Below are 13059 nucleotides of genomic sequence, written 5' to 3' on the forward strand. Positions count from 1 at the left end.
TCCGATCCGTTGACATCCCTATTGGCAAGAAAAAATATCAGCAAACACATTTGAAAATATATAAATTATATAAAAATAAAAAAAGTGAAATATAAACTAATAAACACTACAAGGATGAGGGTCAATAGCTGCCACTCTTTTTTAATGAGACATAATCTCATCGCTATTCATAAAGCAATAACGGTGAGATTTTTGTCTACTCTAATTGATAGGTAATAGCAGGGGCATAAATATCTTGCCATTATTACTCTGCTATGGCCATGAATCTCGCCACTATGGCGAGCTGAAATAATTTTATTATGTGAAAAAGATCTTGTCCAACCTAAAATAACTTCATATGCTTTCATTTCTCACGTCTGTATAAATAATTTTCCGGGGATGATAATGTTTGCATTGCATATCCAAAGTTTCAAACCTACAGTGAAATTAAGATGAAACTGAAGCATTATGGTTTCTCTTCAATGCAATTCGAGACAAGTTTTCATGATCGCCATCAAATACATTCCCCAGGTTAACCATGGTTTGAATTGTTTAATGTTCTTTATACCTTTGACAATTGTAATGCAAGCATCCCAGCATATTTTTTATGTGGTCATTGGTTCAAGCTGTGCATCGAACTGCAACATATATTAGTTTTACAGTGAATTTCGTACATCGTATATGCCAATTAGCAAGCTGATTAAGACGATTATGGATAAAAGATAAATCTAGCAATGCTGAACTGACACTTGTAATGGTGTTTGGAGATAGCTGGTCGAGGTATCAAGGTCTTCTGTTACAGAGTAAACAGAGTCGAGCTTCAAAATTTACATTTTGCTTTAGGCTTATTATAATCTTTAGGTCTAAAGCTATAACTGACTGCACTGAACCATCGACTTTAAAGGAGACTTATTGCAGGTGATAGCCTATACCTGCATGAAGATAGCATCTCAATGAAAAAATTGCTTCATAGATATGCACTCTTTTAGGGTCTACTGCATTCTATTGTTTGATTTATCAATAACGCATGATCTACGCGGTCTTTGCCTGTAACCAATAACACATGGAACATTTTGTTAGAAGCCATGGTGGCAGGTTTCCTTGTCAAACTATCAATATTTGCTGCAAAAGGAGAAACAGATATGACTTGAGATTTGAATACATATATGAAAAGTGCATGGGCTTGTTTCAAGATCATATAGGTTGTTTGGTACTTGTGTGGGTGAAAATCTCTTCTGCACTTCATATTTTTCACTGTATTTTTTGAACTTTTGCAGATATCAAAGGAAATGATTGCAAGACTAGGTGATATTGTACTCTAGAGGTAGATATATTTTTGACCTTTTCTAATTATGTTTTTAATTTTTTATTTATTACTCTTGTTACTTATGGTTTGGAATAATTAACTTAGGCGGTTTAGTTTAAGCTAACAGCTGGATATTTCTTAAATTTAATACAATGACGATACTTTGTAGCAGTGACAACCACCAAAAGGTATTCCAGTTTGTTTAAAAAAATGAGCGAGATCCTTGTCTCGCCATTATAACCTATATCGCCGAGTTAATTCTCTCCGAATAACCTATACTGGTGAGTAGAGATCTTGCTGTTATAGCTTATCACGACGAGAATAGTATCTCATTGCTATAATTTATAGGTAGCCTATAAGGGCGAGCCAAGTATCTCGTCATTATATCATATTTCACTGTTTAAGATTGTCACACCGCTATTAGTGTTCTAAGTTCTGGTGGGGTTCTTCATTGGTATTGGTTCACCATTTAACGGTGAGATATAAATATCACCGTTTTTACTCAACAAAAGCCAATGTTTTTCGACGACTCATTGGCGAGAATTCTTGTCATTATTGGCCTATAGCGACGAGAAATAAGGCAATTGCTGTGAGATATATCGCAGCTATTGACCTGCATCCTTGTAGTGAAAAATACATTCTTATCAAGTTAATGTCACAATATTCTACAAATGGGAGATATTTAGAAACATCAAGGTATTTAAAAGGTGAGATTGCAACCAACTCTATGTGGAGTATCATCATGCTTGCAGCCAACTCTCTGTAAAAGTGTTCTTAGCATGATATTTGCTGCAAAGGGCTCCGATCATATGGTAAAGTGACATGAATTGAAGGGTAAATTATGAATGTCACCAATCAATGAACTTGGTGAACAAAGTGGTTTTTCCCTGATTATAAAAAAAATTCAAAATTTTGTAGTTCCAATTTGATGACCCTGTGAGTTGTGATGGATGAAGGCATATAATGGCAGTTCGGTGATGAAAGTTTTGGATCCGCTTCTAAATCAGGATTTGTATAAAAATGGTAAAAAGGTGAACAAAAAAAATAACAAAAGCTGAAAAAGAGAGGTGCAGGCATGGGTGGTGTTCACACAATTTATGCTCATTTTCATGTGCTAAGATGATCATAGAAGTCCCCCAAAATGTTTAGATGACATGATCTTGGGCAATGTCTTTTCTTCTATTCTTTAAGCAAACACTAATACTACTTTGCTATGTTGTACGAGTGATCAATCTTTTAGAAGGCCTACCGAATGAATCACATTAGTTCCATGGTTTCTTCCCCCCACCTTGAACCAAAGAAATTCAAGTAAAACTGTAAATATGGATAGACAGATTTAGTTGTTTGTGGGAAAGTTGTAATCACAATGCACAATTGAGAATGATGACTGCCTCCAACAGAAATGAAGTACTGAATTTTCTCCAGTCATCTTACCCGCTAAGCTTATTTACAAGGTTTCACCATGCTTCAGTTGAAGCTGCAACTTACTACATGCAAAAATACTATTTGAATACACTGGGGATGACTTGGGAAAGGTCACATCGAGGCTCTGGATCCTGCAAGGCGTCTCCTTGTGGCATTTGAGACCAATAGTTGGCCCAGCTTGTCAGCTTCCTCTGGCACAGTTCTTTCTCTGACAGGTGCATAATGCCGAAGCCAGACCCCTGTGTACACCTTTGTATCAAAAGTAACATAATTGGTATCAGTAGCTGAAACACAATGAGCGCAATTATGTTTCGAATTCTAAGGAAAACATGCATACTCACTAAAGGTGATACTTAATGTCCATGTCATAGTTACCATAAGCTTCTTGCTACATGAGCAAGCTTGTTTCTCCAGAAGCTCGCTTCGGAAGCAGGAAACTCCTTGCTTCCTCGAAAGGAGGGAAAACTTTGAGAAATCTGCTTCCAAAATATGGGAAACTTGTTTCCTTTTAATGGGAAACCCAATTTCTCCTCATTTCTGAAATTGATTCCCTTTCGCTAACATTTTCCTCTTGCTTCTTGTCACTTCTCACTCACTTTCTCTTAACTTTCTATATTTTTCGTGTTAATAATAATAAAAAATTTTATAACAAGTTTACACGTTGGTTTTATGTGATTTTATACTTGTGTTCATGTAATTTTTTATTTGCTTTTGCCCGTGCTTCATATTGCTTTCTATATGTTTCCTTTTCATTTTTCATTAGCTTGAATAATCGCTTCACAACTGCATCTCGCTTCCTGCTTCATGCTAATTTTTTATCACTCGTTTCCACACTTCTGCTACACGCATTGCTTCTCGTATCCATTTCATTTCCTGGTAACTACGGTCCATGTTTCATCTCCTTGTACAAGATATTGAAACAGCAATGTCTAAAGGCCCCTTTGTTTCATATAGTTTCCAGAAGAAATTGCTAAGCTAGCATCCCTTTTCCACCATGGGTGAAACAAACATCCAAGCTTCATGCGGGTCCAAGTTTTTCTCACCAGCTTTCTCTTTTCATGTGAAAATCCCTTCATACCTCTCCCCATATGAAAGAACTTCCATGGGAAAGCTGAGCCAACAGGAATTTTTAGAAATCTGTACCCTTTTCCATGGAAGACCCCTCCCTCCTACGGGATTGAAACAAACCAGCCCTAAAGAACAAAGAGGATGCTGGATATGTTTCCCACCACCTAAACATAATATCAGTACTCTTTCAAATCCGAAAATCCTCATAAAATTAAATGACATACAGCTTTCTCATGAAAAAAAATGTGGTTTCCCGATATATTTGTAAAAACGCAAACTGCATTTTTCCTACCACTACATACATCACTAGATGTCATAGCCAGCTGATCTAGTTATTTTTGCTAGCTGGAAACAGAAATTTTCTCTGTAATAGGTGAAAGGACCACAAGAATAGAAGTGAAGAAAAACCTGCTGTGGTCGCATGATCTTTGTATCAGGATCATCAAGTGATTCTCGCCAGTGTGCAAGGTAACCAGCCATGCGCGGGATTGCAAAAAGGACAGGAAAGAATTCTGTTGGGAATCCCATTGCTCTGACAAAGGGTAGAACAACTTTAAAAAGATGAAAAAGTGGAAGCAGTTCTCTAGTACCCCAAAATTCAAATTTCTGAAATACCTATAGATTAAGCCAGAGTAGAAATCAACATTTGGATAGAGTTGTCTTTTGACAAAATACTCATCAGAAAGTGCAGCTTTCTCCAAGGCAATGGCCACCTGCCAAAAACAAAAGTAAATTACAAAGGTAAAAATAAGCGTACTACCAAATAATATAACTTTCCAAAATGCAACTGAGAACAGCTGGTAACAGTGATAAGTCATATTATATTATACGATGCAATATGACTTCTATAACAACACAAATGACTCAAAATTCTGATAATGATAATGATAATGATGATGATGATGATTCTATTATCTTGCTTGATCATATTCTAGTGATCTAATCTCACACAAACCTTGCAAAAAGGTTAACTTTATCAAAACAATCCAATCAAATGATAATGATGACAGAAAATAAAATCATAATATAAGATTATAGCAGTGATGACTAATTATTTGGATAAGATTTAGGGAGAAAAGAAGGAAATGTACTCAAAAGTACATCTCAAAAACAAAACCTCATGGCATATGGAAGGATCCAACAAGACATTTTAGATGATCAAGAGTCATCCCTTGCTGTCCCTTTCAACCAATCAACACTGTCAAAACTCAGAGATAATGGAAAACAATGGCTTAAGAAAGAAACCAACTCTTTCTTATTTCTTTCTTGAATTAGGATAAACAATAAAACATTTTCAAATTTAGAGTAAACCATCTCTCTCTCTCTCATTGCATCCTAAATCCACTCAAATACTCCTAACAAAAAAAAAAGATGACATTATAACCACAGAGATTTAAATTTTTTTATGTAATTTAAAATATTTATTATGCAAATGAATTATGTGGAAAATCACTTCTGTAAAAACTTAAAAATGCATTATATGCATGTGTGGTAGGCAGCACCAAATACGCACCACAGTGCTACCGCTAAACAGAGGCCTTTACAAAGGTCAGTAAAGCCCTTCAAGGATCATGCTCATTGTAGTTTCATCTTAGTCAAACTTCAACACTTTTTAGCATCAAGCAGAAGATAATTGGGAATCATTATACTATGTGGAACCCATGTCATTAACTGAAGGAAAATCGGAATTATTACAATAAATTCACAAGAGTGAAAGTTACAATAAAATGTGATCCATCTATTTATCACTTATTTCCAATAATATTATAAATCTACCATGTTTTTTAATTTTTTCTATTTTACAATCTGTGTTTGTTTTCCTAAATTTTAAGTTTACCAAGTTATTTCTTCCACCAAACTGGCATCCCTCTCAGGAATACATGTAATTTTCTTCTTCACTATATCAATGAACTGGTAGGCATTTACCTGACCCCAGCTTGACCATAAAAAAAAAAAACTTTACAAATATCACAGGATTTTCTATGCCAAGAAAAATCTCCAAATGCTCCAAATGGTGATGTAGAGAACTGGTTCCTAACATTTTGCAATCCAATCTAAGTTTAGCTGTAAAACAAGCAGAAGAAAAATTAAGTAAACAATGAAAGAAAAATAAAATATAATAATAGTTCACTGTAAGTAATGATTCCGGAAATAGACGATGCATAGCAATCCATGTTCGCTATAACCTTTTTCAAATTTTGCTTTTTGTCAAAAGCTGAGGGACTGCAACCCTGAACCCTTTATTTGTCATTTATAATGCCAACCAATTTGGTAGCATGCCCTCACAAAATAATGCATTAACAAACATTTTCTCCTATGAAGAAGCTTTTACAATATCGGAAGTTCAACCAAATGCAATCTTTATTTAAAAGAAAAGAGGACAATTTTGGACTGGATCCAACATAGATTGGAACTTCTAATGGAATGATAAATGTATGCAACAAATATTTTTTATGTAATTACTTTAAAATATGTGCATTTCTAGTCCATCATTTCTCACTATACGTCCTGATCCTTGATTATAAGGCTCATGTTCCTTTATAAGATAAGCAGCAAGAGTGGAATTTTCCAGTGCACTGGAACTGCTTAATGAATAGCTCATAACAGACATTGTAAGACACAAAAAACAATATTTTTGTACTATTAGGATTCAACTGATAATAAATATTGTTCAGTGAAAACAATTTATATGTAGTATTTAAGAAATTGTACTGCAAACCGTTTCCATTTTAACTTTTTTCTTAAAAAGCAATAGCATCTTAATTCTCACAGAAGCAATTGTATAAAGAGTGCTGGGACAATCGTTTAAAAAAAAGGAAAAATCGAATTCCTACAATTCAACTAGTAACATAAAATGGATAAAGCCTTTATTTTCTGATCAATTCATTACATAGGATTAAGAGAGAAAATGAATACCTCTATAAGAGGATCCCGTCCAACAATTGAGAAGACTTCCTCGGCTAATTTGCGTATCACTTTGGCTCGAGGATCATAGTTCTTATATACACGATGGCCAAAACCAAACATCTTCCTCTTCCTAAAGTATCAAGGTGAAAAAGAAAATATATTCAATAATAAAAACCCAAAATTCATAAACAAGAATCAACTGCTTGAGAAGGCATTATGAATTAAAGATGGAAGAAAGCACAACCAACCTGTTCTTTACACCTTCAATGAATTCTGGGATATTGTCAACCGTTCCTATCTCATTTAGCATTTTAAGAACAGCCTGCAAGTAAAGATGTTTAGATTCATAGATCATATAAAATAAGAAATGTCCACTTGAAGTTTTAGTTTACCTCATTAGCTCCACCATGAAGTGGACCATAAAGCGCTCCAACACCCCCTGTAAGAGTGGTGTATACATCGACACCACTATAGACACAATGTCAAAACTATAATGCAACTACTTATAAAGATAAATAGAAGAGTTCACAAAAGCACAAGCATAAACACATATACCTGGAGGCAAGATGTCTTGCAGCAGCTGTAGAGCAGTTCATTTCATGTTCAGCATGGAGTATGAAAAGAACATCAAGAACCTGAGCAAGACGAGGGTCCGGTTTGTAGGATCTGTTGCCACTGAAATTCACAACATTACAACAAGATCATAGTAAGAGACTTCATAAGCATCACTTCCAAATGAATGAAAAAATAGCATATTCTACCAATAATAGTGCACAGATAAGTGAGGGAGAGGAGGGCTAATGTGTTTATACACACATCTATGTCCATGAATATCTCTCTCTTATTTTGAAAACATTGTTATATTTTCAAGAACAATTTCCAAGGTGAAAAAATCTTCATATTTTCAATCTCACTAAACCCAAAATCAATATAACATCAGAATCATATCATATAACAAGTTTATGCTAATTGTGCCCAAAATAAAACATATTTTATTTTTTATTTTTTCTCTTTTAAACTCTCTCTCTCTCTCTCTCTCTCTCTCTCTCTCTCTCTGTGTGTGTGTGTGTGTGTGTGTTTACACACACACAAAAGGGAGTATCTTCAAATGGTACGGCCAAACGGATGCATCATATGCTTCCAAGTGTCCGCTGAAAGCGCCTTATGAGGCGGTTGTATGCATATACTTACGACCATCATTAGTTATCACTACTTCTATAAAAAAAACATCTACCATTTCCTGTTTTTTAAAATGTGATTTTTAAAAAATAGGTATTTTTTCTAAAACTTCAATTTAAAAATGTATTTCAGCTTTCCATGGAATTGGTGCTGGCCTGATGAATAAATTATGGGAGTCATCTAAATGCCCCAAAATATATTTATAACAATCTAGAGATATAAAACATTTAATGGTTTATTGGCTATAAATTTCTAGCCAATTAGCAGGCTGATCTAAGAAATCCCAGTCAACAAAACCTAAATAGGTTGAACACGAGACAAACAATCTTTCTCTAATTGAGGTTACCTGACAATATTGACATCTATAGTAATCCTTTTAGATTTGGCAAGCTTCTTTGCAAAAAAAGATAGTTCTCAATTCTTTGGATCGAAATAATTTAAAAACAACCAGCGGGATTGAAGCAGTTGTAAGTAACATTCTTTACAGTAATTTAGGCAAAAGAAAAACCCATATGCTATATTCTAAAATTGCTTTAATACAAGCACCATTAACTAAAAAGTCATATACATCAAAAATCTTAAAGGCGATGCAGGGAAAATTTTAACAATAGCATTCTTAACTTATTAGACTCAATAAAATAATCGCTAAAAGGTTTGTGATGGCTGCAATCATATCCAAAAGGAAAGGACATAAAAAACTTGATTGAGAAAAAGAAATTATAAATATTAGTGACACTTTCTTGTAAAATAGAGGCAACTCCTCAACAGAACTTACAGTGAGTCCAGCATATATAAGAAGTTCTCTGTATAAGAAAGATTGGTGGAAGGAAGAACGGGCGGCCTTCCAGATGATCTCAAATATACAGATGCTGCAATTGTAGGGGCCTAAGAAAATAAATTAATAAACAAAAAGATGAATTTTTTACCGTTCCTCATATATACCCAAACCAAGTGGAGGCCTTACCAAAAAGAAAAAAACTTATAGAAGATGAAGATGTTGTAAAGATTTGTTTGATTGGCAATTTTCAATAGGGCATTTTCTCGAGTGAATTTTTGACCTTTTTAAATCTTGTCCATTATGGAAGAAAGAAAAAAATGAAAAAGGAAGAAGTAAGAAAAGTTATTTATGAAGTTTATAACAAAGATAAAAGCAGAGAACATAAAAATGTTAAAGAAAATAAGCAATTAAGAGAAATTTTCTTCAAGATGGAATTCTTTATGTCAATGTAATGATCTAATAAATCACCATTAAATATCAGAATATATAAGGAAATGTTAAAAAATCATCAAAATATTGATGATGATTGTGACCATGATTGAAGAAAGCCAACCATCCAATACATTTTCTACTCAAACATTAAGTTCTGAACAAATTTTGTCAAAAGTTTATGAAAGACGTACCTTTCCAAGTATACGAACTATCTGCTTGTCCCTTACTTGCTTGGACTTATAAATATCTTGACCCTGTGAACGAGGCTATCAATCAGAATTTTGCAGAAAACACACATGAAAAGGTTTTTCTTCATGAAAAAAAATCATATGAAGATGCCACTAGAAGTAACAACTTACCTTAATTTTTGAAGGAACCAAAATGGCAAAATCTCGTTTGAATATAATACCATATTGAAATAATGTGTTGATAAGTTTTAACTAATGTGTTCCATGTTAGTTTTAATTATTAGACTTTTTAGTAAACTTTTCATTGTACTTCTTTTACAAATTGTAGTTCTTTAGAAAGTGAAATATTTAATAAGAACTGAACAACAATGATGGAAGAATGTGCCTTTTATTTCTTCTTTGTGGCATCTAATGAATTCTTGACTTGATTCATTGCGAAGGCACTATCATCTCTTCTGATCCATATATTTTCTATAAGTGGTGATGTGAATGAAAGTTAGAGAATCTCTTTGACATGGATACAAATGTGAGTATGTGATAAATTGGTAAGATTGGCATGAGAAGATACATGATAGGAATTTGCCAAGTTAATGTTGTGAAAGTACAGGAGGTTTACATACATTTGTGCCTACATTGTGAATGCATGTTTACATGCATATATAGATGCATCTACATATCACACCACCAATCGCTTGAGAGGAGCTAAGTGCTTGGTTGTTTCATATTCAATCATGCACTAATCTAATATGTTCCCAGACAAAAATCTCATCATAAATCCATTTGATGAAGGGGATAACATCTTCAAAGAGAGGGAACCATCATAATTACTTATCGGTCTCATAGTGAAGCCTCATGTATAATCCCTCCATAATGGATCCATTAATTCCTTGATTTAAACCAGAGAAACTCATAACCTCAAGTTCTTCCATTCTTCAAACCATTTCATGCTCTCTTTCCACTACGATCTATAGGTTAGTGACTTAATATAGAGAAGCGCTTCCTTAACCCAGTATTCCCACACACTCCTATTTCATTTGTTTACTAAGTTGGCTCTCCCCATACAAATGACCTGCTGAAACCAACACAAGAATAGCATTTGTCAGCACCTGCGCTTGTCAGCCACTGATTCCACTGTTATTCCAAGCCAACCTCATAAGATCTTCTCTTCTAGCTTGACTACAGTTCATCATCAAAACCACATCTCCATTGTACCAAAATGATGGAACAGATTTACAAGGAAATCCCACCTGAAAGCCCCAGCAGGACTTGAGACTTGGAAGCCTAACTAGGCATAATTTCTGCTGTCAACGTATGTAATAGAAACTAAAGCTTCAGATATTATGGGTCAGGACCTGAGAGAGAGAGAGAGAGAGAGAGAGAGTTTCTACACAAACGCCTTTTTGCATGTTTCTGTAATGTTGAAGGAACTCTGCTGCAGTGGTTAGATTGAGAGAGCCATAAGCTGTGATCAGCACAACAAATCTGCCATCAATTCTACTCATATGACCAGAAAGACGGCTACATATGCATGATATCCAATTGATTCCAAAAGAAAACATAGTTCCCAAAACTGAAGAGGAAACAATCTACAGCTAACACGATCCCCTCGAGCATCATTCATCTAACAATTTGAACATGTAAGATGAAGCAAGACGTTCACATACTCTAAGAGCAGGGTTGGCATCAGGGTGGAAGGCGGAAAGGGCACCCAATGCAGTGACAAGCATGCCCATCGGATGGGCATCATGAGGCATTGCATGTATCATGTCCTGAGCAGACAAAGAAACGCGTAAATCCTCCAAATTTTGCTTAAAATCAATAAGAAATTTAGAAAGAAAAGATTGAATAAACTGAATAGAGAGACAGAGAACAGAAGCAAAAGCATAAATAAACAAACAAACCAAGACGCCTTGAGGAACAGCGGAATGCTGCGCGATCACAAACTCCCACTCTGCCAACTGACTTTGCGATGGCAAGTTGCCATACACTGCAAAAAAACAGAAAAACTCTAATACGTTACAAAGAAAAGAACGCTTCATATATATGCATGAACAAGAGAAAGGGAGACATGGGATCGCCTGTATCGACGGCATTGCAAGAGAGAGAGAGAGAGAGAGATGCTTACTTAAAAGATAGGCAACCTCAGGGAACGTGCTGCTCTCCGCCAATTCCTCGATGGGATAACCTCTGTACCTGAGGATGCCGGCATCCCCGTCAATGTAACAAATTGACGAGCGAACCGGCGCAGTGTTGAGATAGCCCGGATCGTAAAGTTTGATGCCCTTGTCTCCCTTTCTTCCGGTTGTCAACTGACAAAACCAAATTAAACGGCGAGTGACAAGAGTGTTAGGATTCACTGACATTCAGCTTCTTGTCACATCGATTTGTAAAAAAATAATTATTTTTTCTCGTAATTCAACCAACAACGAATAGAGAAGATATTGGTAACATTCAGCCTCTTGTCACATCTATGAAAACACTCAACATTTTCTCTCTTAATTCAGCCATCGCCCCACGAGATAAACGAAAAACTAGTAGAGATTATGGATTGAAAACCTTCTTCAGATCTATGGATTTGATCGTGCTTTCCTCCGAGACCTCGATTTCGATCTTTTTTCCGGTCCGGTTGTCGATGATCGCCAGCGATCCACGGAGGTTGGCTGGCGGGTGATCGACGTCATTCGCCGCTGAAACTTGCGAGAGCTCCAGAGTGGGCTGAGGCGAGCAGAGGTGGGAGGAGATGACCGCTAACCGGCTCCTCCTGGACGACGACGGGTCTACCTTGTTCCCCATTTCTGCTTCAGAGAGAGAGAGAGAGAGAGGGGTTGCTGTTAGGAGATGCGTGGAGTTGGGGCCCTTTAAGAAGCAAGAAACGGATATGGATTACAACACCACGACGACAAAAAATGAGAAACTTACGCAATCCGTGACGTCTTTCATGCCCATCGGATTTTGAGGATCTATGAATGCGGACAGAACCTGTGTCAGGTGGGCAAGCTATCTTCCGGGTTTGGTATATGAGACACGACATGATAGGAAACACGTACGTTATGTGTCGCACTATTTATTTCAGTGGTTTTTAATGTACTTACTTCCATTAACGGAGTATGTTATATACTAGATAAGTAGATATCAAATGAAGTAGAGCACAATCGCTGTTCAATAAAATTCTTTTTCTTTAAAAAAAAAAAAGCAAAATTTCGACGTACCCCTAGTGCGTCCTACTTAATAATTTTAGATCTTTTAATCCATGTTAGAGGTTGTCCCTAATGACACGATTCGGACACGCTATGACATGATGACACGGCTCTGACATGTATAAACATTATTTTAATTTGTTAATAGTTTTTAATAATTATATTAAAATATTTTAATAAATTTACATTTTCATATGTTAAAATATCAGTATGAAACATGTTCATGTTCGGTTTTGGTGTGATTGATTTCGAGGACCTTATGTGTTAGAGGCTATGTCACAAAGACACGTGGACACGTGATGCAGATTCCATTTGCAAGTTAGTTTTTTTGGGGAAATAGGATTCGAGGACACAAAATTTTTTAATTTTAATTAATAAAAACTATTTTTTATTTTTATGTTAAAAATGTATTTTAATTAAATTATATTAAAATGTTACCAGTAAGTGTAGTATCCAGACATGTCCGCTTGTGTCATTAGGGACACGCTCACGCTACCAAAATGGCACCTCCCGTGTCGGCCCGCAGCCCAGCCCGTATCGCCCGCTTCACGAACTGTGTTGTTAAAATAAAATATTTTTTTAACTTTGTTAGAATAAAAA

At 35.5% G+C, this 13059-nt stretch overlaps 1 protein-coding gene across 4 annotated transcripts; it reads right to left on the reverse strand.

Annotated features, from left to right (window-relative positions):
• Window positions 1-575: 575 nt before the first annotated feature.
• On the reverse strand, window positions 576-12081 carry LOC149827326 (citrate synthase, glyoxysomal-like). Of its 4 annotated transcripts, none has more exons than XR_016434880.1 (14): window positions 11819-12081; window positions 11388-11571; window positions 11164-11249; window positions 10927-11031; window positions 9266-9328; window positions 8640-8749; window positions 7241-7360; window positions 7078-7153; window positions 6934-7007; window positions 6695-6815; window positions 4394-4491; window positions 4187-4310; window positions 2720-2959; window positions 576-1026 (listed from the first exon to the last, which is right to left on the reverse strand). XR_016434880.1 is itself a non-coding variant. In XM_090019284.1 (13 exons), exons 1-13 carry the CDS (start codon window positions 12053-12055, stop codon window positions 2822-2824), a joined length of 1536 nt encoding a protein of 511 aa, XP_089875410.1. In that variant the 5' UTR covers window positions 12056-12081; the 3' UTR covers window positions 2606-2821. The 4 variants fall into 4 exon arrangements, 2 of the variants coding, with proteins under 2 accessions (XP_089875410.1, XP_089875411.1); XR_016434881.1 differs by lacking the exon at window positions 576-1026 and adding an exon at window positions 2478-2599; XM_090019284.1 differs by lacking the exon at window positions 576-1026 and having other exon boundaries at window positions 2606-2959.
• Window positions 12082-13059: the final 978 nt, after the last annotated feature.

Source organism: Nuphar pumila, chromosome 10 (genome assembly GCF_984573655.1).
Source record: "Nuphar pumila chromosome 10, dmNupPumi1.hap1.1, whole genome shotgun sequence".
NCBI classification, from domain to species: Eukaryota; Viridiplantae; Streptophyta; class Magnoliopsida; order Nymphaeales; family Nymphaeaceae; genus Nuphar; species Nuphar pumila.

What these genes read in the sequence shown, in the direction of transcription:
- LOC149827326 (XM_090019284.1), bottom strand. Translation starts at nt 12,055, where the DNA reads ATGGGGAACAAGGTAGACCCGTCGTCGTCCAGGAGGAGCCGGTTAGCG. An exon ending in TAGTTCGTATACTTGGAAAG is followed by an intron (nt 8,750 to 9,265) that starts GTACGTCTTTCA and finishes TTATTTTCTTAG; the next exon opens with GCCCCTACAATTGCAGCATC. An exon ending in ATTGAAGGTGTAAAGAACAG is followed by an intron (nt 6,816 to 6,933) that starts GTTGGTTGTGCT and finishes TTGATACTTTAG; the next exon opens with GAAGAGGAAGATGTTTGGTT.